General features: G+C 30.5%; 2 protein-coding genes across 7 annotated transcripts; one reads left to right on the top strand and one right to left on the bottom strand.

Moving 5' to 3' along the window:
- Window positions 1-3972: 3972 nt before the first annotated feature.
- Window positions 3973-9966, top strand: LOC113864673 (ALA-interacting subunit 3-like). Of its 2 annotated transcripts, XM_027498663.1 has the most exons (9): window positions 3973-4176; window positions 4309-4435; window positions 4939-4997; window positions 5086-5160; window positions 5261-5371; window positions 5508-5578; window positions 6480-6777; window positions 8517-8806; window positions 9395-9888. In XM_027498663.1, the coding sequence occupies exons 2-9, from the start codon at window positions 4360-4362 to the stop codon at window positions 9447-9449; spliced, it is 1035 nt and encodes a 344-aa protein (XP_027354464.1). In that variant the 5' UTR covers window positions 3973-4176; window positions 4309-4359; the 3' UTR covers window positions 9450-9888. The 2 variants fall into 2 exon arrangements, with proteins under 2 accessions (XP_027354464.1, XP_027354465.1); XM_027498664.1 differs by having other exon boundaries at window positions 4011-4435; window positions 9395-9966.
- A 3733-nt stretch (window positions 9967-13699) lies between these two features.
- Window positions 13700-22050, bottom strand: LOC113865540 (ribosomal RNA large subunit methyltransferase I). 5 transcript variants are annotated; one of them, XM_027500171.1, is made up of 8 exons: window positions 21864-22050; window positions 20886-21111; window positions 20291-20425; window positions 19554-19776; window positions 18926-19112; window positions 18126-18310; window positions 16046-16183; window positions 13700-14902 (listed from the first exon to the last, which is right to left on the bottom strand). In XM_027500171.1, exons 1-8 carry the CDS (start codon window positions 21961-21963, stop codon window positions 14774-14776), a joined length of 1323 nt encoding a protein of 440 aa, XP_027355972.1. In that variant the 5' UTR covers window positions 21964-22050; the 3' UTR covers window positions 13700-14773. The 5 variants fall into 5 exon arrangements, with proteins under 5 accessions (XP_027355972.1, XP_027355975.1, XP_027355973.1 ...); XM_027500174.1 differs by having other exon boundaries at window positions 20886-21124; window positions 21864-22018; XM_027500172.1 differs by having other exon boundaries at window positions 20351-20425; window positions 21864-22008.
- Window positions 22051-27087: the final 5037 nt, after the last annotated feature.

Raw genomic sequence — 27087 nt, 5'->3', positions numbered from 1 at the left:
TTTTTAACTAGGAATGTCTACAGTGTAGTAAAGCTAACTCTCCTAACAGAAATTCTTTCTATATACAAAGATTTGAATCGGAAACCTTATTTAGGGGAAATTAAGCATTCATCATTCATCGACAGTTCGACAATTGAAAACCTTACTGTAGAAAGTCTTTTTCAACTTAAGTCAATAACTACTCGATTTAATAAAAAGTATAATAAATTTTTTTAAATAATTAAAAAATTTTAAATCAATTATTAATTAACTAATATAAAAATACTATTTAGATTAATTCAAATTTAAATTTATGTAAAAAAATATATTTTAAATGGTTCTTTCATGACAATTTAAAATTCAAAACTTTTTAAGATCGGTTACTTTTTTAAATAATAATAAAATATATTAATTAAATCTTAATTAATATAAGACTCACACTTAAAGTATTTTAATATTATGCAATCAAGAATTAAACTAAAATACACTTGTTTCATTTTATTTTTTTTTTGAAATATTTGATCTAAATAGATCTTAAAAAGTTATATAAAATAAATATACAATTTTTATAAATTAAAGTTGTGTAAAAATAAAAAAAAGTTACCCTTTTTCAAAGTTTAATATTAAAAAGACTAAAATATTCATAACATTTTAGTTCAGTTAATTTTTGAACTGATATAAAAAATCAACTTATTGACCTAATTTTTCTATAATTAATGTAAAAGATAATTTTAAAAATAACATTTTAAAGATAATAGTGAAACAAGTTCAAAAATTTTAAACAAAGTTTGAAAACAACAAACTCTTGCATTTTTAAACTTCAGCATACATTTTTTAGATATGTTATGAACAAACATTAATTTTTTTCAGTTAAGGTAAATCATTAAAGAACATCTCAAGTTTTATTTTATGTTTTTATTTTTATTAACTCATTTATTTTGATACAACATTGACAAACATAAAAATTAGAGCTTGTAAGAAGAAATAAATATAAAATGAAGCTCAAAAGTTGTCAATCATATACTTATATTAGAACAAAATTAATGTTCGTTCTTAAAAATGCAAGAAGATTTGCACTTTTTGTTTGGTATGTAAACGAAAAATACACAAATGAGTTACTTATTGTTTAATATGTAAATGAAGGACATTTCAAGTGCTGCAACATGTGAGTCATATAGAAAAAAATTTAATAGAGAATAGAGGAAATTAAAAAAAAATACTTATTCAGTTTATGAAGAAAAAAAGGAGTAAATTATAGTTATATTTATGGATCAAATAAATAAAAAATTATCAATTTTAAAACAATTTAATTCAATGAATGTAATGTTTTTTTCTCCTCTATATCTCTGAATTGTTTTAGAAGGAATCTTAACACCCTTCATTCTTCTTTTCTTTACTCTAAATATTTCTCTAAAATCTTCCGCTATCCGATGTATTATATTTAAAAGAGCGATTAAACAACCGCTCTCAAAAGTTAAGATTGGAGAGCGGTTTCACGTGGAACTGCTCTCCAAAGTATAGGTGTAAGATTAGAGAGCGGTTTCACGTGAAACTCCTCTCCAAAGTATAAACATAAACTGCGAATCTGAAATTTGAAATTAGTTTCTTTTTGAGTTTTTTGTTGCAAAGTAAAATTAATTTATTATTACGTTTAAATCAAAATTTAGAATTAATTTCTTTGTGAGTTTATACGTTTTGTGTTAACCAAACAATCTACATCCGCATGAACCAAACAGAAAAATAAAAAAAAATTAGTAGAATATTTTTAATGTTAATAAAGAGAAAAAAAGAAAGAAAGAGAGAATGGATGATTCACGATTAACAAAGAAAAGAAGAAAGAAAGAAAGAAAGAATGAAGAAATATCTACATATGTGAAAAAAAAACCAATTTATTAGCGCAGAAAATATGAAGAGAGCATGCTAACAAAGAATGAAGATGTACCTACAGATATGAAAGAAAAATAAATTGTTAGCGTATAGAAGATGAAGATAGCAAGTTTACAGAGAATGAAGAAGTACCTACATATGCAAAAAAAAAAAAATTGTTAGTGAGAGAAGACAAAGAGAACAAACTAACAGAAAAATATGAAAAAAACATAAGAGAATAGAGAAGACGAACAGAACTTATAGTAAAAGAGACTAACTTTGTTAGTTAGGAAGAAAAAATGCGTTGAGCGTGTTTCATTTATAAACAATTTTAAAGGCTTTAGAGAGCAGTTAATAGAGAACTACTCTCAAAAGTATAGTTCTGAGATCGGTTAACAAAGAACCACTCTCAAAAGTATAGATTTGAGAGCGATTAATAAAGAACAGTTCTCTAAATATATAATTACAAAGCGATTTTTACTAACCGCTGTCTAAGTTAACGCTCCAAAAACTTATCTCATTTCTGGCATAGTGATTCCTCCACTGAAATTATATATTTTGAGTAATACACAGTAAAAATATTAAACTCTTCAATGTGTATTTAAGGGATGAGAGGGGAGGGAGTTAAAGTCTTGTATTCAATAAATATAAATTCAAATCCTCACTCATCTTCAAGTCTTTACAACATGAGACATCATTCTCTATCTCTGAAAATTTATAACCAAAAAGAACAAAGAAGTGAAGGAAGAGAAAACAAACTATTGAATGCTTTATTTTAATTCTTAAAAGGAAAAAGAAAGAAAAATAACCCTCTTCTTGTTTCGATTGTGAATGAGAAGAAATAAAATAAATTTACTTTACTGTCTTAAATTCTTTATAATAATAAATAGATTAGAATGTTATTATTTTTATAACTTATCCTATTTATAGGTCTTAACTAATTAAATTTATATTAAAAAACTAAAAAGGAAATTAATTTAACATTTTAAATATCATTGTACACAATCAAATTAAAATTAAAATATTAACACAATATAAAAAGCAATATTACTTGTATGAAATTCATTCAAATAAAGAGACTCATTAGTAAAAAGGTATGAAGTAAGTTAATTAGAGTTAGTTTATTAAGAAAAAAAATAAAAAATTAAGTTTAAATTTTTAATTTTACTATAAAATTTTTTAATTTTTATAATTTTAAACATTTAAGTACACTTTGTCTCCTATCCAAATTCTCCCATTGTTTAGGGAAGCAAAGATTGACTTGAGAGAGATTGTTCTCTTCCATTTCTCCACGGAGGTCAAAATATTTAAACCAAACATAAAGAGAGTACAAATTCCATTTCCTTCTCCTTCTTTTCCGATAAATCTCTAGAAAAGTAAAAATAAAAATTAAACTAAGAATATGTTTATTTACATTTTTAAAAAGATTTTTTTCTCTTTTTAAAAAATAAAATTACTTGTATTTTTATATTTTTATTTTTTTTAAAATACAAACAAACATACCCTAAATATCTAAAAAAATAAATTTTAAAATATTTGATAAGAAAAATCTGCTAAAGATAAATAGTAATTAGGAGCTTGTTTATATTTAATTTATTATTTATTAAATATTTTTAAAATTAATATATTTATTAATTATGTGACGTGTATAAGAAGTCAACCTTTATTATATTATTTTTACATTAAAATCAAACATTTTATTTTGACAGGAACCTTTTTTATCATAAAAAAAAATTTAAAATCGAGTTATATAATTTTTTATATAATTCATGATAAGTTCAACCTTTATAATCATAAAAACACGACCGAAATTAAGTTAATTTCTTTCCATGACTAATATTTTATGAAAAATGCCACTTTTACCTCGCTCGTTGTGATAATAATTTTTTTATTAAAAGTTATAATTTGAATAAAAAATCTTTATTAAATTTGTATCTTTAAACTTATATTAAAGAATATAAATAATGGTTTATAACATATGATATCGAACTTTCAGCCCGGTCCACTGTCAGTATTCTGGAACGTTTGAAAATCCAAAATTAGAAAGCAAAAAAAAAAAAAGAAAAGAAAAGAAAAGAAATTGGCATAGCGCATTCGATAAGCAGTTGAATTCAAACCGTGTGATTTGCATTTGTATATGTTTGACTGGTAATTGGTCTCTCTCTCTCTCTCTTCGCTGTGCCTTTCTCTCTCTCATTTCTCTGTTCTTTCATCGAAGAGAGAGAGAGAGAGAGAGAGAGAAAGGGTCACCGGCCGCCCCCGCCAAAAGAACCCTCCTTCCTTCTTCCTTTCTTCAATAAAAGTCAATTCCCAGAGCCACCCACCCAGCCGGTAACCCTTCCTCTCTTCGCTATCAAATATTATAACCACCCTTTCTCTCTCTCTTTCTCTCTGTCAGATTTCAATTTTCATTTGTTGATTTCTTCTTCTTCCTTGGTTTCATTTCTCTTGTGGGTCTTCGAGCTTTTTCGAAAAAGGCTAAGTTTATCATTGCATTGGATTGTTTCTTTGGTTATGGCTTCGTCTAACGCTGGGGGTGATGGATCCAATGGTTCCTCAGCTACCAGGAGACAAAGCAAGAGACCCAAGTGTAATGATTATCTTCTCTTTTCATTTGTTTTTGGCTTTCGTGGATACCCATGTTTTGTTTTTTGTGATTTTTTGTGTTTGTCTTGCAAATTTTTGTTTTGAACAAAACTTAGTAAATACAATTTACCTGGAGGACCTTCCTTCGAAAGGTCGACATTTAAGGTTGTTGCTGTATGAGTTGGGAAGGGTTAATGGTTTTGTTGAGGTTCGTTTCTGAAATGGACGATGAGCTTTTCTCCGTTTAAGACCCTTTTTGAAGCTGTATTTCATGAATTTATGATACTTTGTTAAAACAAATATTAGTATATGGGTACCCTTCGAAATTATTTTTTTCGAGTGTTGGTGTTTATGTAACGAAACGCTTTTGAGCTAGTTGAGGAGTCTTTTTTGAGGTTAAACAGTGTGTTTTGATTTAATAACAATTGTGTTTGTGTCCTTTGTTGTTTCTAATTACACACGACTTTGCTGACTAGAGTTCTCTTTGGAAATCTTCATACCTTTCAGACTCGAAGTTTACACAACAAGAACTTCCAGCATGCAAACCTATTCTCACGCCACGAGCGGTAAATCTACCTGTTTGGATATGTTGTCAGTGATTCTCTACATGATTTTAGAAGTCATTATTTATGCAGTGTATTGCTTTCCCTGCAGGTTATTTCAGCATTCTTGATTATCACCATCGCATTCATTCCTATTGGAGTTGCTTCGTTAATTGCTTCCCATGATGTATGCTTGAGTGCAATACTTTTCTGAATTTTGCTTACCAGTTCTGTATATTATAAATACTGCTGAGTGTTGATTTCAAATTCTTTTTATTATCTATTAGGTTGTTGAAATTATTGATAGGTATGACTCACAGTGCATACCGTCAAATGTGACAGACAAGGTAGCATACATTCAGACTCCTGGAGAAAAAATATGCACCAGGGAGCTACATGTAAGTTTCCTCGACACAGATTTCTCTTTTTGTCATTTAATTACTGATTTTTTGTTAACTTTTCCCATAATTGATAAATTATGGATTTCTAATTTTGATGATAGTTTGTTTTCTGAAACATTGCTTTTGTCAATAGGTGGAGAAGCGTATGAAGTCTCCTATTTATGTTTACTACCAGCTTGACAACTTTTACCAGAATCATCGGCGGTATCTACTTTCATTTCTTTTGAATCATGCAATTCTTTTATCTGATTGAATTTCATGTTTACTAGGCATGAGGAAATTAGTCTAAAGTGACTAGGATCTGGTCTTATCTTCGGTGGGTCTTGACAATATCAGCTTTTGTTGCTTATTTCCCTCCAAAAATTGTGTGGATTTCTAGGCTATAGACTAAATGGGCTGGGAGTGGGTGAGTGGGGAGTCTAGCATGGTTGTGTCATTACAAGGATCAATTCACACCACACCATTGGGCTCTATGTGAGTTTTATTGTTGAGAATGCATGTCAGAAGGATTCAACATTATTTTATGTTGGCTGCCAACGGTCTAATACAGCCCTTCTGTTTCATTGGGGAATTCTACATATTCCTAACAAATGTTGTTGACTTGCACTTTTGCTTAGCTTTCATGCCTCCCTGCTAGTCTGGTACAGTTGTACAATGAAAGTAGAAAAATAACTAGTTTAGCAACTGAAATGAAGTTCATTTAAAACTTAAAAGCTATCATGTAAAATGCCAAAATTATTTTTACAAATTATAAATATATTTTTAGAGTTGTAGCTATTAACTTGAAGAAATTTACGGAATTACATCAGACTTAGACACAAAAACTGATGTATTTGTATGAGATGAAGTTTCAAGAGCCAATGATATGAACTTCGTTATTTTTCATGCATGCATCTTATATTCAAAATAGTTTTCCTTTTTTAAAAAATGTGTATTTTTTTATACTAGTTGTCTATCACTTCAATGTCTTTGATTGACTGCTTCCTTCAATAATTTTCTTTTTTCAGTCTCAAAGTTTAGTTGGTTAATAGTGGACTCTAATGCATATAGTTCTTTGTATATAAGTGCTTGAATTCATATAAATATGCTATTTTTTGTAATATAGGTATGTTAAAAGCCGAAACGATGACCAGTTGAAAGATTCTGGAAAAGCAGACTCAGTAAGTGGTTGTGAGCCTGAAGATTATGTAAATGGTACAGCAATTTTACCTTGTGGTCTTATAGCTTGGAGCTTGTTCAACGATACATACAGCTTCTCGCGCAACAACAATAACTTGACAGTGAACAAGAAAGGCATCTCATGGAAGAGTGATAGGGACCACAAATTTGGAAGTGATGTTTTCCCAAAAAATTTCCAGAATGGTTCAGTAATAGGAGGTGGTCATCTTGATGAAAAAATACCAGTAAGTCTTTCATGAACTCAAATTTTAATTGAAATGAGCATCTATATGTACAATAATCTTCCTTGATTAAGTACAAAACAGTAAATAGAGGCATTTTGATATGTCCTGCAGTCTAAATTGAGCCATTGTTTAAACATGAATTATTTGTGCCGGCATTTGTTGGTTAGTTATTATTTATTAATGTAGTTGTTACTTAGTTACTTCAGACAGTCTAGTGATTGGTATACATGCTGTGCACATGGGTTTTGTATTCTTTGGATGTATTTTTGTCCTTTTAATAAAATTGACCTCTAAACCACTTCTTGATTTTGAAAGCAGAAACTACTGATATAGTTATTATTAGAAAACTAGGCCTAACTCATTTCAAAAAATAGCTGATAGAAGGAGGTTTGTCTAACCATTATAAGGAGTATTTTGACTGTATTCTTAGCTGATGTGAGACACCTCAACACCCCCCCCCCCTCCTTCTTCATGCCTAGTATTGGACATCTGCAGGTGGCCTAACATTTAAATTGGATAGACTCTGATACTATATTAGAAATTTAGACCTAACTCACTTCCAAAAGTTAGCTCATTGGAAGAGGGTTGTCAAGGAGTATTCTGGCTTCTTAGTCAATGTGGAAATCCTAGTAGTTATCTTTCTTAAGTTTGGAATAGAACTATCTGGTTAAATAATTGATAATTCTATTTGAGTTGCTTATAACTGGATGAAATTACTCAGCTAATCAATCCAAATACATGCAAAGTTTTACAAGGAAAAATAATATATTTATTTTGTAAGTATGTGAAGTGTAGAAGTGAATATAAAATTGAAAATCCACATCAATATCTTTTTATTGCTGTGAGGATTGAGTTATTGACATTTTCAGTGTTTAGTCTATACTGAATGATAGCAGTAGAAAATAATTGGGCACATCATTTTCAGTAATACAATATCCTTGTCCAAATTTGATAAAGATGTTGAATTTCTAATCATGTTCATAATAAATGATAGTGGGAATGATACTGTAACACTGGGCACCATACTTCTGGAGCTCAAATACCAGGAATGATAATATACAGACAGTACAGTTCACTCTTGGGTCCATTAGTAGCTACTTCTCCTGTTCTCTAAAATGGACCGTTTGACTGAAATCCATAATTATAACCTCCTCTCTTTTCTTATACTCATTACAATTAGTTTGGGTAATATGCAATGGACTGAATGTGTTTTGAGGTCCTGATTATACAGCACATATATTTTAGTAATTTTTTATATGTGACCAGTTATCTTTTGATGTATGTATAAGGCTATACGTTAGCATACAACTTGTGATAAGAATGAATTTTTTGCTCTTCAAGTGTTGAGACCTTTGATGATTCCATTTTTTTTTTGTTTCATGACTTTGAATAAACAAATGATGAGGAAGCTAGTGAACAAAAAGGCATCTTGAGTCTTGCACTGAAATGGCTGTCTAATGATTAACTGCTCATTTTAAAAGCACTGGACATAACTTCTTGTACCTGTTCCATACTGCACCAAATGCAGCTCAGTTCTCTGTGTTACTTTTGCTGAGCTAATCTTGAAATAGATCATTCATTTGGAAACTATTTATATGCATTTATGTTCCTTGTTGCTTTTTCTTTCATTTATATGATTTCTGATATTTTCCGTGGGTCATCTTGTGATCGTCCGGGCATTCTCAATTTGCTTGCATAAATGAGATAAGTTGCTTACTTTTGGAATGTATATGGAACAGTTGAATGAGCAGGAGGATCTTATGGTTTGGATGCGAACTGCTGCTTTGCCAACTTTTAGGAAGTTGTATGGAAAGATTGAGGTGGATCTAGAGGAAGGTGATGTCATACACGTGACATTGAAGAATAACTACAATACATATAGTTTTAATGGCAAGAAAAAGCTTGTTCTGTCAACTACTAGTTGGCTCGGTGGGAAGAATGACTTCCTTGGCATTGCTTATCTCACTGTCGGAGGATTGAGCTTCTTTTTGGCTATGTCCTTTACCATTGTATATCTTGTCAAGCCAAGGTAAAATAGTCCCCTATTCTACCATGCTAGTCCCTTTTGAAGTATAATTTACTTTCTTATTTTGTTGCTTAGTTTCTTGCATATGTATTTGACCGGAAATAGTGTTGAATGTGCTCTCTTTTTGCACCAGTAGCATATCAAACTTAAGTCCTCTTGTTCTGTGACTTCTTGATTACCACCCCATTAGCAATTTGATTAGAATCTACATATTGCTTGAGTTAGTTATATGTTAAGGGTATTACATTTTAATTGTATATTTAAGAAATACTTCCTGTCCTGGATATGTGAGAGTTTTCTTCTCTTGCATATGGACATAAGAAAGAAAATGAAAATTATATTAGTTCCTGCCAGGACTCCTGGAGTAGTGATGAAAATTTTGACTAGAAACTTGTATAGATAAATAGCAGAAGTGCGAAACCCAAAATATCATGAGCGTGGCCTAGTTCATGTTGTGCTTTCTATGCAGTTGTATCCGTTATAGATTCAAAATATATATATCATTGAAATTGTAAAATAGTTTATTGGTTGTCTAAAATTCGTATATTTTGAATATTATTAACTCCTAATATGTCTTGTCTCTTACTGTAGGCAACTTGGAGATCCATCCTATTTGTCATGGAATAGGAATCCAGGAGGGCAATGAGCTGAGAAACTAGTTGTGCTTGATCTTCCCATACAGCAAGGCTTGTGCATTATACAGACAACTGCGGTGGGTGTAATTTTGTACATCGATGATATTCATAAATCCTAATAACTGTTCAGATGCTAGGTGTTCCCCTATCCCACAAAAATTCTTTTATTGTTTTCTGGTCTCCTATATCAGAAATGGAATATCTTGTATTTTCTGACAAATAGTGTCCAGTATATGTGTTAGTCACTTTTCATGTTTGGTATACTTTTGGCCTTTCTGAGTGAAAATAGTAGAAATTGCATACATGAGATGAAATGCTCCTTTATGGGAAAGGGACTTATTTTACTTGATTTCACTTTGTTGTAACGTGTTGGATATATAAATCATTGATGTGAAGTCAATGTATACAGAAAAGCCTCATTTACTATAATGTAATAATCGTCATACTAATTTAACTTCGTTTTTATTGTGTGAGGGTTAATATTTTTCTATTTTGCATTAAATAAAAAAAAAATGCTACGTAGCATTTCTAAAAAAATTGTTTGGTAGGCCTAAGCCTAAAATGATCCCCCCCTCAATTAGAGTACGTGAAGTTTATTGTCTTAGTCTTATACCCTCTTAACATTCGTAAATTTTCTATCCTATCCTAATATGGAAATATCATTGATTATTATTTTTAGGATTAATTATACTTTTAATCTTTATATTTTAGCTTACGCATAATTTTGGCTCAAATTATAATTGCTTGCTTCTAATCTTAGTTTTTTAATCATTCAAAATATGTTTCTCATCTCAAAATATAACTGGATAAATAGCAAAAATGTGTCTTAAGGTATAATATCACTGATTCTTATAAATTAGCAAATAAAAATGTACAAAATTTTTAAGTAAAAATAAACATACAAAATATAATGAAAGATATTTTTTATTTATTTAATTTTATTTTTGTGTATAAATTTATACAAATCAATGGAATCTTGTCATATTTTTGTTTATTATGGAATGAAATTTTGAAGTGAGAAATTTAATTTAAATCATTGACAAACTAATCAAAAGCAAAAAATAAAAATAAAAACACGGGCTAAAATTACTCATCAATTAAAATTAAAAGTATATTTAAACGTAATTTTTACTATATTTCCGTGCATACGAAGTTTTGTATATTTTTCAAGATTCCTTGCAAATTTAGATAAGGAGGGTAAGCATACAAAAGTCACGTCTTGTGTACAATAAAAAATGGATAAAAATAATTTCTTATACATTAAAAAAAGCCCAAGTCATAGTGGATAAAATTTAGGGCAGTAACTTAAGTATTTTTTATAATATTTTCTAATTAAAATTATATTTTTATCTCAATAATTTGTATAATAAAAATATGTGCTAATTATTAAGATAAAACTCAAATAAAAAAAAACTTTAAGTACTATATTTAAGTTACATCCTTTAATAATAACAGAGTTATGATAATAATTGACGGAGTAGAATAAATTTTCGATTAACTTGGTGTTTGGGAGTGAAATTTAATTATTATTTTTAAGTTTCTAGTAAAGGATGAGACTACAAGATGCTTCTCTTCTTGTCTTTGTAATATTACATTGAAAATGGTTGGAACTAAACAGATTGCGTGGCTTAGAAAGTTTTAAGGGAAAAAAGTGTAGAAGGGATTCATGCCTTATTATACTACGATTGCTCTTTGATCTGAGTATTCTCTTATATATCACTTTCATCTAATGGCTCTGAACTCCTAAAATTCCACAAAATAATGTCATTGTCAAATAGCTATAAAGCAAAAACCCATGTTGCAACTGTTCAACTCTACTTATGATCCAAATTTTCACTAAAATCCTTGTACATACATATAGCCAACCCTCGCAAATGGGAAACAAGGAAAAGGACCCACGAGAACAAAAACAATGTTTCCTTTCTTCCTTCTTCATTTCCTGTTTCACCTGAGATATTACATGTTTTATAAGAAGAAATGGGTTCAAAGGCTAAATCATACTCATTAGAGTTTTTCCTTTTATAATAAGAACATCAAATATAAAACTTTGAAAAAGAACCAACATATTGCGAACAAAATCTACAAACCAGTTAATAATATTCAATAAAGCCATTTAATCCCAAAGAGCATTAAAAGTGCCAAATACGAGATTTAATCTTCAAGAACAAACTAAAGATGGGCTTTTATTTAATCGTATACCCGAACTAGAGTTCAAGATTTCGTTCTTAATCTACCAATTGTTGCTATTGCTATGTTAGACAATATGAGTTGAAAATGTTTGGAACTTAGTCGGATACACTAAAACAATTTGTTAAATAAGATAAATTAAGATTGTGCGAATTCTCTTGTTAATTAAATTTATAGTTCTTTCTTATAAATATTATTATTTTTTATTTTAATTCCTATTAAAATTTTGTTCAATTTTAGTCGGTTATTTGCAATTTAGTTAGATCGGTTTAAGGATAGTATTAAGATTGAACCAATTCAAACTTATGTTTTTCAATTTGGATTGGATTAGCATTTTCAATATTTTGCTTTATTTTTTAAAGGGCACAACTTTAATATTTTTGTTAATAAATAAAATTTTATTAATTACAGTATGAATAAAATTTCAAATCAATACATAAATTCCTTTAGCTACTAATTTTATAGGGGTGGTGAAATTTTATATTTAAGAGATAATGCTGATTAAATAAAGAGTTAAATATATAATAAAAAATTTGTTAAAAGTATTGAATTTTATCATAAATCACAACTTAGGTCAATTTAAATGAGCGATTAGATAAGTCTTTACAGAAGAAAAAGAATTCGTATAAAAAATAATATTTTTTTTAGATTAAAAATAACTTATCTTTTAAAGAAGTTAAATGAGAGAGCTTTTCAAAATTTTTCAAAACAAATAGAAAAATACAAATTATTTCCAAGTTATAAAAGAAATTTTATTCATCTTTTATGCTGACTTTTTTTTTCTTACAATGACTTCTCTATGAGTTTACTCAAACTAAGCCTTAGTTTAATTTATAAATCATAAATTAAAATCATCTCAATTTTTCAAAAAAATATAAATAATTTAATAAAATATATTTTAGATTAGTGTTTATATGAGAAAGAAATAGAAAAATAATATAAAGTTAGCATATTTGAGGTTCAGTTTGATTTGGTTCACTTTTGAATTTTGGAATAAAAACTAAACTAAATTGCAAAAGAAAATACAATTCTTTTTATTTTCAATTTTTTGGTTTACAATTTATTTGATTTTTAAATTTCTTTATTAGTTTAACAGATTGAAAACGAGTTGGATCAGTTATTGAACAATTATTACATAATGCTTGACCTAAATAAAGGCATCATGAGACTGTCATATCACTCGTCTATTAAAATTATAAGCAAACTATCTATGAAGATTTTTTTTTTCTATTTGCACCACTCATTTTATTGTCAATTTTATAATTTAATTATTGGAAGTGAGTTTGTATTGTGAAAATTAAATTCCACAAGTCATTTATAATTTTACTTTTGAAATTTAATTTTCAAAAGATATAAAATCACTTCTAAAAATTAAATTCTAAAAATAATTTACAAATGACTTCAAAAATTTAATTTTCAAAAGGTATAAAATTACTTCTAAAAATTAAGATCTTTAAGTGATTTTAAATAACTTTTGGCATTTAATTTGAAATGTATAAAACACAGAGCATAGTAATAAAAAAGGAGTGGTACACATGATAATCTCTCCCGTCTATTCATGGTTAAAATACACAGAGCATAGGCCTTTCTTTCTCTATTTTACACACTTAAAAAGTCTAGAAATGCTAATTTTGTTATCAATATATTTCTGTTAAACATATTTTTTTTCAAATCCATTCCAAAACAAAGTGTATCAATTTGGATCCTAGATGGCAGGCCAAGTTAAAGACACTAGAATGCACATGACGAGGGTGATCAAGATTAGCACCAACATGGACAATGGACGAGAACTCACTGTGCAAATGATACGTAATAATTTAGAATTGACACTTTCTATGTTGCCAAAGACATTTATTATGAAATGAGAAAGGCTAGTAAGACACTATGACAAAAAAAAAATTATCACACTTTTAATTTTATTAAAATTTATTAAAAATTATAAAAATCGTGCTAGTTTTATTTTTGCTCACTTCTAATTTAATATTTTTCTCTTATATATTTATAATTTTCTATAAATTTTAATAAAATTAAGAGTGCTAAAAAGATGTGTATGAAAGTATATGTTTTCATTTAGTTATCAGCTACTTATATAACAGTAGCGTAACTTTTGTTAGTCAGCATAACTAATAATTTTTACATTCAATCATCTGTAGCTGAGAGAGAAACTCCATATAAATACTCATGTACTTCTCTTTGAGAATTAATGAAATATTACATTTTTTTCTTCTACAGAAAACTCTAAAGTTCTGATTTCTTAGTTTCTGTTTGGATGCAGCAAAGTATCAACAAGGGCGTAGTAGTTCTGTTAGCTGACATCTCAAGCTCTAGTGAGGCTAGCAGCTTGGAGGAATAGCTAAACTTGTGCAATATCTGTTGTGTAATCAACCCCATAATCATAGGGAACAACTTACCATGGCTGGGTTTAGACCATTGTTGATGACTCTCGAGCCAACTTACCTAGACACTCTACAGTCAAAACAAGCGGCGCTCACTGCATTCAATCAAATTTCAGAACATAAACTGATGAATGGATGAAGTCTATCCAATAGATTATGTTGCCTCATGCCACTTGAAACACATTAGAAATATTGTTAACATAAATCTAGTACAAAAACTATAATTAGTAATATTAAAGTAAACGTAGACTTTTGAACACGAATGCAAACATGCTATATAATGAATCCAAAGTGTGTAGGAAACAGGTGCTATTTTTTGCTGGAAAACGATATTCAGGAACATATACGGTCTGTTTGAATTCCTGTTTAGAACCCTGCAATCGATTCTAGACATGATGATGAAAATCGAAACATGTTGAACCCCATCAATAAAGTTCCTTTCACTAAAATCGATCTGATTTTGGTACAAACTGGCTCTAAAGTTGGAGAGCAATGAAAAAACTATTTATTGCAATATTTTGCTAAGCTAAGGATCTACCCTATGCATCTGAGTAGTTAGCTTTCAATTTCAACGATTACTTAATTTAGTTTGACAATAAAAAATAACTAAACATATCCCTAGTTTTTCTTGATTAATTTCAGTGAAACACATTTCTTCTCTGATTATAATGAAAGGAAATTTTGCAGAGTTGCATTAAAATATAGAATTACAAAGAAAAAATTAAAATGAAAGCAACTTCCAAATAAAACACTTATGAAACTCTTAATAGAATGTTGGATAGGTATGCGCCTTCCGGGTATGTTGGATCAATCGGATGATCATAAGCTGCACCAGCCTGTCTTAGAATGGTGATTTTCCTACCTGCCATAGATGCTGCACCCTAATAAGAGAATGGTAATATTTAATTAATTTGGAATATGCAGGTTAATAAGCACATTGCTAGACCTTGCCATCACAATAATTGCACACACATAGATGTTATAAAAAACTTTCATGTCACATTGGATTATGGTGGGAAATACCTAAAATGGGAGTAAAAAAGCAAGAATGGTGCAAAACGTTTTTATTATTTTCTTATACTAAATTTATTTGTTTAAACTTCATCCATTGCCAGCATAAAGTCTTTTACTTGATCATCCCTAACGGGTATGCACTTCATTAAAAGAGTATGATTTCCGGTGTAGTTGTTATGCTCAACCACTTGATGATTTGGCAATATATGATTGATGACAGCAGATAGAATTTAAATCCTTATATATATATATATATATATATCCAAAACCCATATACATTTTCTCATCACAGCAAAACCATACTCTTCATGCTAACACTTATAGAAATAACTTCAAAACCTGTTGAGTCTATAAGCAGAAATTCAGTCCCTTGTTTGCTCCAGGTATTAATTAAATCCGTTCATCATTTCTTTGTATTAATGAATCTTATAATGTTTATCTGAGCAGTGATTTTGCGTTAAAATATCACTACTTCAGCATAACTTCTACGAGTTCCAGACCCAATGCTCAGCCAAAAAAAACTAAATATTACATTGAACATTTCTTTTATGATTCAGAATTATCACTGTTAAACCAAGGACACAAAATTATGATTATTAAATTTATGACCTATCAGAAATTCTTCACATGAAATATTTTTTGGCTTAGGCAAGAAGACTTCAGCAACCAAAATAAAAAGATATGAATTGTATAATTAATGAAGAAAAATACTGCAGAATGAATTCTGCAATACCCAGGAGCAATGCTCCTAAAAATTTCACACCCTTGCCCACTACTAACAGAAAGCAAAACTGCCCTCCTTGTTTCCCCTCCCCCACTATATGAAGCATTATACGTGAATTTGCTCTCCCATAACTGATTTCCCTCTCTAATTCCTTCCATTCTGCCCCTTCTTATTTCTCCAGCTATATGATTTCCAAATTCAAGGCCCATCATGACTAAGTTGGACTGGACTTGTCAACTTAGGTTCATGAGACCTGACACAAGACCTAGAGCAAATAGGTTAATACCTGAAGGATACGCAGGAATATCCCACTTTGGGTCACAGCTCCAGAGCAGGAACAGGTCATTAGAAGACCACCTCTTTTTGTAAGTTGCATCGCAAGCGAATTTAAATTTCTGTACATACCAGATGCACCGTGTAGAACCTGTAACATACACAAAAATTCAAAAGACAAAAAACAGAAAAATAAGCAGAGGTAGGTACGGTATCGCAAAATGCAAATTTTCAGAGACAAAACCAGATCATACAAGAATTTGCATAATCCACGCTCATGTAATTGCTTTAAATTCAAAGTAAAATGAAGTAAAGCAATGTTTGCATAATTAGTTCATGGCATTAAATATCCCAATGAGAATCAATATAAAAAAAAAAAAAAACAATAAGCCTTAACCTTATCCCTGTACCCAATTATATATTCAATGCAGTATGCCTGAGTATCGGCATCACATATAGAAGTAACTAATCTGCTTTGCAATTTCCATTGATTACTGTTTCAAAATCAACTACTCACGAAAATGTGTGTAAAAATAGAAGAGCCATACAAAAGCCTTTTGTTTTATTAAAAGAACTTCAGTGAGACAAAAAAAAATTACAAGGAGATGCTAGGATAAAGAATCCTCCTAACCAGAAAAAAATCAAGGAGAAAGAGGAAAAAAACCAATGTGAACAAAAAGGAGACAAGATCTCTCTGCCTCACCTTTTGGCCACAAAACCAAACCTTAGGCTAACAACCACAGAAAAGATAATAGACTGGAGACAATCTAAAACCCCAGCTGACCTGATTGTAACGTTTTTGAAAATATAATTTAAGAATCAAACTGACGCTTGCCTATACTTGCTTCATTTAACACTCAAATCACCACTGAATCAGAATCCAAAATCTGTCTACCCACAACAAAAGCACCCTGAGTCCCTGAGTTTCAAAAAGAGAATATCACCCAACACCCCATTCAAAATGGAAGTAAAATATATCTGTTATGATATCACACAAACTGGATAAAAAGACTGATGAGTCTTTAATTGCTAACTCTAACAGATCTATCTTGCATACTGTTAAGATCCAACTGGAAAGTTTAGGACTTTAGTCCCACGTTGCATGCATGGGATTCTAGTGTGGAGTTTATAAGACCTGGGGCTCTCTAACTACAACAACTCAGTGACTAGCTTTTGTCGTGTGGTTTTTTGAAGATTCTTATCAATTTGTATCAAAGCCTTTTACCATGTTTCTCAACTGCAAACAAGCAGCACAGGTGATAACCCTGGCATTGAATGTATCTCGGGACTCTACTCAAACAACTAATGCAAAGTCAGCCCACATGGGTACTGGAGCGGCAGAGTACAGTGGGATGTTAGGATCCAATCCCAAGGCATGGGACTCAAGTCCCACATTGAAAGTATGAGATTTTGTTGTGGGGTCTATAATGCCTTTAGCTCTCCAACTACAATAGCTAGCTTTTATGGTGTGATTCTCCCAAGATTCTTATCACTTACAAAACAATTCTACTTCTACCAAATCAGTAAAGTGAAGACTAGCAAATCAAATATAATTTTGAATCACTATATTTGTTAAGAAATATTTAAGAAAAAAAGAAGAATTTAATCACTTCAAAATGGAAACGATTTACAATTGTTACATATTTTGGGGAATAAAAAGGATATACAAGTAGGATTAGACCAATTTATGCAAAGATTTTCAAGAAACAGATCCTAAAGCAAGTCATTGAGAATCTGCAAAACTAATGACCTCAGTTTTACATCATGGAAGCGCAATCTGTTGCACCCTGTGGAGACACAGACAAGCTCGCTCAAACATACACAATCCTAGACACACATGTGCAAGTACAATCACAATGACAAATTTTGTTCTATTAATAACAGCATTATTGGGCATATTAGAAAATGAGAAAGAAATGAGCCAAAAAGATAAACCATATCATAAACAAGCATTAAAGAAACCCCATTACAGGGAAATGGGAAGACAATGTTGACTATGTTAAAAGACACGTAACATTTTCTCACAATCATATTTGTTAAAGTAGGCAGTGCATAATTTACATACACATCAAGAAGGATTAGCATATTGATACCTTTTTGGTTGGTGCCAGTTTAGGAGGATCAATGATGACAATATCCCAGGATTCATCTTTTAAGAGAGCACCCTTCATAAATTCAGTTGCATCTTCTCTCAAAAATGAAATTCTTCCAGGATCAATGTTGTTAAGTATAACATTTTCCTTAGCAAGCTCCAGAGCTGGCAGCGATGTGTCAATGCCTAACAAAATTGTTGACATAATCAAACTTATTAAGTCACTCCAGCAGTCACTGTAGGAGAATCTCTTGTTTAGGGAAATATCATCCAATTAGGAAACTGTATCATTTTGATTTTATACTGATTTAATTACTGTACAGTTATTTTCTTTTATTTGTCTAGCTGTGTTTCCTTATTTTATTTCCTAATGTACAGCATGTATATCCTTTATTATTGAATGTGTGTTATATATATAATACTGATAGGAACTATCTCGTTTTATATCATTATGTTCCTATCATGGTCACAAAAAAATACATTCTCCGCAGGCCACTGGATGACTAAATTCCTTTCAGATGAATGGTCTGCAGTTAGCAGGTGCACAATACGGTGCAGACTCCTGGTTAATAATAGGTTTAACTGTCTTAAATTTTCCTAGTACAAGTTGGAAGTTTTGTTGGATTAGAGTCAACTATACTGAACTTCAATAGCTCAATAATGGTAAGTTGTATGCGTCCTTTCTTTGTAAATTTCGATCACGAGGCAGTTAAACAACCAACTTATCAACAATATTATAATGTCAATCAAAAACAAAGATTATCAATAAAAGAAATAGGAGAAATCAAACATATAGTGTACCAGTGACATTTAGTGCACCTCCACGCACAGCATTTAGAGAAAAACCACCACTGTAGCAACAAAGATCAAGAACCTTTTGACCATCTGAAATTTTTGATATAAACTGGCGATTCTCACGCTGATCTGCATAGAATCCTGTCTTCTGGCCCTTGAGTGAAATTGCGTATACAATTCCATTTTCCAAAATCTGACAAATGGGAACATGACCCAAAAATCTCAAAATCAGTATATTTCATATCTCCATGACTGTAATTCCAATAGCCCAACTGGCTTTTGATTGGGATTAGAAGGTAGTATCCAAGACCCCCCCTCCCCCATACACAAAATATGTATTATAAGGTAGAAAGGTCGGTTCAACAATTCTTTTAACTTTGTGGTTCATATTATGGAACACTTATCATTTAATCTGCAGCTAGTTATCCTGTGCCGCATATCAATTAAATAACAAACAAATATATGGACAAAATATGGCTATTATCTCTACAGAATACTGTTCTATTATGAAGTTTAAGGTCAGGCTTAGCATTAATGTTGCAAAAAAAAATTACAAACAAAGACAAGTACACAACAAAAAACAATTTGAAATTTTGATGAACATCATTTAATGGATATTTGCAATTTTGCATACCTTCGTTCTTTCAGGACATGTAGACGAGTGCATTTTCTTCATATCAGACACATTAACTCCATCTTCCTTTAAAATATCAACAGATGGCCTCCAATTTATGTGATTGATATAGTTGATTTTCCTGATGCAAGCTTCTATCTCTGATTTGTATTTCTCAACCCAGGCAGCAGATGATGCTACTACAGCTACATCTCCAAAGACGTCAATTATCAATCCAGATAATCTGCAGGGAACGAGCAGAGCCCCATTCAAAATCATGCAAACTTCTTCAAGGCATTATCATTTAAACTAGAAAGTGTGATTATCAGTGATCAGACCTACTTAGTATTGGAGGCTGTACAAGGAAAGACATTCAAATAAAAGGAGATATGCAATTGGCAAAACATGTGTCCAATAAAACAATGCATCAAGGACATTCTCGTTAACAACAAGGCTAGCCAAAATGGTGAATGTTGGGCAAGCATATACATATTATTGAAGAAGGCATCGTTGATGAATAAAATAAAACATATTGCATTTTTAATTCTAAATTTCTAATACTCAGAGACACTAATAATTTCGTTATGGGTGAATTATAGGAACAAGGTATTTATTACAGAGAAATAACGGCAAACTCCAATTACACAGATGAGAATCAATAACTAAACAGAAAACCAAGAATAGAAGACTGCAACACTTTGAGGGTCCACACTCCCAGCCCAGGGGCCCCAAGAAAAGTTCAAGCCTCCATCTCTCACCTGTCACCCTCACTATTGATTAGACGATATGCATTTGTATGGACTGATGGAAGACCCAACCTTCTACGCAATTCAACTGCTGCATCAATTCTTGTTTCCAGCAGTTTCTCCATACTCAATGCACAAGATGAATCACTGCATAATCAAGAACTAAATATCAGAGGTCCAGTGATACAGTATGAAAAAGCAATTTTATGAAAAATTGTTATTTGGAAATTATGTTATTGTTAAAATATTTGGGAAGAAATGTTCTCACGTAAACATGATCATGTTAAGACTTCTTATTTGGTTCGGATTTCAGATTTTAGGAAATTCACATTTTAATTAGGATTTTTTGTTAAATTAGGATTTATCTAGGTTTTTATCATCTGTAGCATGTAAATACCCTTTAGGTACTATATGATTGGAAGATTCTGGCTAATAATATTGTAATTTTGATTCTTTAGAGAATGTCTTAAACTCAAGAGGATCACTCTGCCCAAGAGAAATATTACTCCCTGCCAAGCAGCACACTCTTGGTTTGGCCTACATTGTTTGGTCAGTGGACTAAGCTAAAATAGAAAGGAATGAATAATTATATATACAATATATAAACCTGGTAACTTCATCTTCAAGCTGCATAAGCCGAACACAGAACATAGAAACTGAGTTGTACAAGCCCCATCCAATTGGTTTCTCAGTCCCATCTGCTACTAGAACAATATCTCCAGTCTTAGGAGGCGGCCTCCCAATTATTCTATCAACAGCTCCACTGTACACCATTGGGTTTCCATCCTTAAAGAGTTGTGTCTTCCCCTTTTTCAGTACAACCTTTGCAACACCTACAAACGCAAACTATGCATAAAATAATTCAGTAAGCTTAATATAATGCAACATTCACATGTATGGCTGTTGAATCAATCTATAATACTATATACAAATATGTATGTACATTAAAAACACACATGAAGCCATCAAAGTTGGTGCTTATAGACTTTTTTTTTCTAATGTAGAGCACAAGCAATTAATTTTTTTAAAAAATGATAGCCACAACACAAAACAGCAAAACTACTGCCACTGACATACGACATTTTTGCTTAAAATGTAATGCACAAAACAGCAGGGAAATGAGGATGTCAAACTTACACCAAATTAGAAGCCTCAATCCAAAAGCCAGAGTTAGAGCTAAGAATCTAGTCAAACTATCCACAGGACCTTTACCCTATTATGTAAAACCACAATTAACCAATAATCACTATTTAAGGAAGATTCATATGTCTTGGTAACAGAGAAATTGTCAACCACTCTATTCCGTGCCCTAAATTTATATTCCAAAACTCAATAAGAATCCAACATGCCACAGAGTTTTTCTTATCCATGCCTTCACCAAACTCCCTCTTCTTTTAACAATTAACGCACATTTAAATTACAAACGCGCATTGCAACAGAGTCAATCAACGAATTTCGATGTTGTCCACCACCAACACACAAGCAAAAGTAAGAAAAAAAGCTCAAACCCATGCATGGACTCAACACTGATACACCATTACACACACGAGAGAAAGAGAGAGAGAGAGAGAATGGGAAGTGACACCTTTGGGTTGATGGGAAGCAATTTGTTGAAGGGTGGATGTGGTAGGTGGTAAGGAATAAACTGAAAGGGACTTCATCAGCAGCGTTGGAAGCTGCTTCATTTCTTCCCAGAAGGATGAGGAAGAGTTGTTCGGTTCGGCTGGCTATACCCGCATTATATTTTCTGGAGCACCATTTTAGGCTTAAACAAAGTTTCTTGATTTTTCAAAAATTTATAACTTTTTATTTGGTTTTTTTATTTTTAATTTTTTATTTCATCTTTTAAGAAATTTCTTTATTTAGTCTCTTTATTGATAATTTATTAACTTATTTTTTTGTTTCTTTCGTATCATTAAAATTGACTCATAATTTTTTTGAGATATAGATAAAATTTTATATTATAAAGTTAGAACATCTGAAATTAATTTTTAAAAATATGAAATAAATAAAATCATAAATGTCATGTTAATTTTATTTTATGTTATATGAATTAAATTAGATATTATATGCGATAATTTTACTATTTATTATTATTATTATAGTTAATAGTAATTTATTTATAATTAATTTAACATATTTTGTAGCAAAAATATTAAATATGTATATACAATTATATTTAATAATATACTTCATCAAAACTTAATTGATGTTGCCTTAGAGCCTATTTTTAGGGATGAGATTGATGATCATATTAATTTTTTATTTTTTTTTTTGCTGTGCAAGGTTTGTAGGATTGCATAGAATTAGAAAACTTTTACCTGCTTCTATTTGCAATCATATTAGTCTTTTAATTCCCCCTGAGTTAGTTGGGGGCCAAGATTTGTTATTTTGGAAGCTTGCTAGTAATAGAGTTTTTCGTTAAAATCTGTTTTTGAATTGCTCTCTAATTCTACTCATAGCAAACCCAACTGCAATCCTATTTTTAAATTTGTGTAGAATTGGGAGGGGCCTCCTAGGATTTCTATTTTCTTATGGGAGGTTACTGACTAATGTGGAAAGAGCTTCCCGTGGGATGTTCAATTCATCCTTATGCAGTAGATGTCAGAAGGCCCATAAAAATGTCATTCATGTGCTTAGAGATTGTTGGTAGGCCAAGCAGATTTAGGACCAAATTGTCCTCCCTTCTTTATTTAATTTAGGTTTATCTAGCTGGCTATTTCTAAATCTGACCAATAAAAAATCCTTCCATTCTCATAATAGAATAAGTTTTTTGGTGTGATTGTGTGGCATTTTTGGTATAATAAAAATAGGACTATTTTTCAAAATACTCTTTTACATTTTGATGCTCTTTTACATAATTTTTTTTGTGATTTTGATTACTTTTTCTTTTATGGCATGCAGCATCAAAGAGCTTTGGCTGGAATTTTGGATGTCCAAAACAACATTAAATGACACCCTTTTTGGAAAGACATCTCAAGCTTAATGTTGATGGTTACTTCTCGCAGGTCCAAGGTGCTACCAGCTGCAGAGGTCTTATCCGGGACACCAAGGGTAATGTCGTTATTGGGTTCTTCAGCTCTAAGGAGCCTTCCACTCCCTGATTACTAAATTATGGGAAATTTTTCGGGGTCTCCAACTAGTCATTTCTAAGAATATTAATTTTATTTGGATAGAAATCGACTCAAAGGAGACTCTTTCTCTTATTATTAATTTTCAGAGTAGTAATTACCCTTGTTTTGTTATAATTAGGGAGATAAAAAAGCTGCCATCTAAGATTGAATTCATTAGGTTTAGCTATATTCTTAGAGAGACTAATATGTGTTGACTAACTTGCCAAGTGTGGTTTAGAAGCTGGTATGCCTTTTTCTTGTTTTGATATTGCTCCACCTTCCTTAATCCCTTTCTTGAGGATGAATGTCATTGGAATCCCTTCCTTTAGACTGTTGTTTTAGTTTGTTTGTGTTTGGACCTGTAGGCTCTGTTTACTATAAAAGAAAAATAATATACTTCATATACAAATTTTAAAATTTATACAATTATACACAAAACATTTGTGGTAGTAATATATTGGTCAATATTAATAACACATACATTATGATAAATTAAAAAAAAAAAAAAAACCTAGGGTCTAAGGCATAAGTTCCTTCAATTCTCATCAAAGGAGGAATTTTTTTTTAAGTATTAAATATCATAGGTGAAAATCAAAATTAGTCTGCTTTCCTTTGTTACTTAGACCTTAACTTAAGTGAAAATGTGGAAGAATTAGCTTCATCAATTGAACTCTCTTTGGTAGAGGAGAAGGAACTAGAAGAGTTAGGAGGAGTATATCAAATGAGTCAAAAAGATAAAATCTTTCTAAAAGTAAGGAGATACACGTTGAGTGAAAGGCACAAGAATAGGTATCAAAGGAGAAATTTGTCTAAGTAAAAATGATTTACATGACAATATATTAAATTAAAACACAAATAATATCTAATAATAAAGTCTTAGGCTTACTTATTGAAGATATAATTTTTATAATAAAAATCATATTCAATCTTTGAATTATGTGATAACTAATAGGTTAGATCTTCTTCTGTTATTCACTTTCTCATATCACAATTCTCGATGGGGCAAGTTGGAACAATTCATGTGACTACATAAAGGACTTAGTCAAACATATAAAGTACTTACTTCAATTCTCTACCATCATGGACTTTTGGGTTAAGACTTCCTCTTTAATCCATACTAATTAATTACAAATATCAAAGTCTAAACAAATAAATTTCTTAAATTAATTATTAGACTTATTTATGCACCTCATTTGAATCATGAATTAGCCCTTCTTTTAAAAAAATATTTATTTTAGTTCACGAAAAATTATATACTTCTAACATTCTCTCACTTGGGCAAAATCAATTGTATAATTTTAATTAAAAAAATAGTTTTCTAAATGACTCTTAAACTAATGACTAATTTTATAATGTGACTACATTTAAAAACTACTTAATTTATGATGCAATATATGAAGACAACTTTATTCAATTAAAGTCAAATAATACCTAATCATGACAATTATTACATTCTTTATTGATATATGATTTTTCATAGTTACAAATATTATCAACTCTATCTATTATTCATTAATGTGAAGTGTAACAAGAAAATGACATGCCAATGTGATTCAAAAGTCAAACCATCATTTTGATTTTTTGTTGATCTTTACAAATTTTCTTAAATGCCTTGAAGTCAAAGAAATTACACGTTCTTATGAAAAAACTCATCATACATCAACTCTAAATGACATTGACTGCTGGTATAATGGTCTAAATGATGTCAACTTCACAATTTGATCATGATACCTCAACTCTATATGGCATAGACCACTAGTATAATGGTCCCAACGATGTCGAACTCAAAATTTGATCTTGATACCTCAGTTTTAAATGGCATTGACCATTAGCATAATGGTCCAAACAATATGAGCTCAAAATTAAAATTATACCTAAACTCCAATATAGTGTCAATCAAAGGCACAATGACTCTAACAACACTGATTTTTAAATTTAACAATTGATATAACAAATATATATTATTAATTGCTCAAAATAAGAATACATGTCATAAGAAATAAACTCCACTAATCAAACACATTAAAAGAACTCATAATGCTCATATTTTCAACATATCTTTTGAAGATAATGGGCTTTAAGTCCCTTGGTTAAGGGTTTAGGCAACGTGGAATCTTCACAAGATCTCTAACAATCAAATATTGTAACAACATTATCATAAAAGATCCTCAATAACCTCACAATGGAGACCACAATACAAAGTCTTATCACTATATTTCTCAACCAGATAACATGAGTAGCATCAACAAAGCAAGCAATGCACTATGCATGGATAGTAAAAGATGCAACAAGAGTTTGTTTCTTACTCTTTCAAGATATGCCACCTCTTGTCATCATAAAGATGTATGTTGAAGTCAATTTTCTATCACTAGGACACCCTCTAGGATCTAAATCTATATACCCTCATAATATTCAAGTTGTCAACTCTCCTATACAAAAGTACATGATCTTTGGTCCTTTGCAAGTACCTATTTACTTATTAGGTTTTTTTCCTCAACAGTACACCTGGTAATAAGGTCATTCACACTTCATTTCGCATTAATGGTATTAAGAGTAGTTTTTTTATTTGTGTGAAATTAGTAGGTAGTCAATTTAAGGCATGTTCAACGAAAGATTTTTCATCAATCAATTTGGTGAAATTTCACCTTGGTTTTTATGTTGTTAACTCTAGAATCTATCTAGCAAATGTACTAGGTAGTTGTAGCAAGTAATAAAAATAAGAATTTTGAGTTTCGAGTATCGTTCATAGGGATTGACACGTTCAAGTACCAATTTACAAGATTAAAAACTATTTGAGCTTAATCGAAATATGAGAAGGTTTGAATATTTGAGAACCAAAACATAGAAGTGCAGAAAATAGAAATCATAGTGAAGGTTTGAGAAATTAAGTTACTATTCAAATGAAGTTAGGGTTAATTTCATCTATTCGTCAATTGCAAAACTAATTATAATCTGAATTCCTAAGTTCATTAATTGATTAATGATCAATTTTACTAGGTCAATCAAAGTTCAATTCTTTGACTCAATGATCTTAATATCAATTACCCTAATTCCTTAAGTGTAAATCAACCAAACATTATATTAAGCATGAGAAATTAAGAGACCATAAGATAATGAATACTTATTCCTAAGGCATCATTAATCTTGATATTTAATTCAGATCTGAGATATTCACTCAACTTCCATTGATATGAAATCTCTAAGTTCATTTCAATTGAACAACTAATCCAATAATTACATTAAGAAAAGAATTAAATGTTCAATTCAATCAAGAACCTATAACTCAGATACATAATTAATTTACAATATCCAAATAGAATTCATCAATCCCTAACAAAAAGAAATTAGAATATGATTATAGAAAAATGAGAGAAAGAAAGAGCGAAAGAGAATGTGTAAAAAAATCTTCATGAATCCAAGTCCTAAGCTTGATTCCTTAAGAATTAAGCCTTGAAATTTGCCCTCAATCCTCTCTCTATCTCTCTAAGAGTGTGAAAAAGAAAAAAAAAAAGAGAAAGAATCCCTAAAAATATAAGTTTCAAGTTATTTATAACTTTCTCATGCCTTTGATATAACTACTTTTGACTTACAGCCTCTGAAGTGCCTCTGAAGTGAACACTTTTGATGTTAAAAGTATTTATGCTGAAGGATAGTTATTTCCTGCGCCTTTGAAGTGAACAATTGATGAATCCATAT

Source organism: Abrus precatorius, unplaced genomic scaffold (assembly GCF_003935025.1).
Source record: "Abrus precatorius isolate BTA unplaced genomic scaffold, Abrus_2018 Scaffold4, whole genome shotgun sequence".
NCBI classification, from domain to species: domain Eukaryota; kingdom Viridiplantae; phylum Streptophyta; class Magnoliopsida; order Fabales; family Fabaceae; genus Abrus; species Abrus precatorius.
The sequence above is the reverse complement of the archived record's forward strand: the minus strand, read 5'-3'. Positions and strand labels throughout refer to the sequence as shown.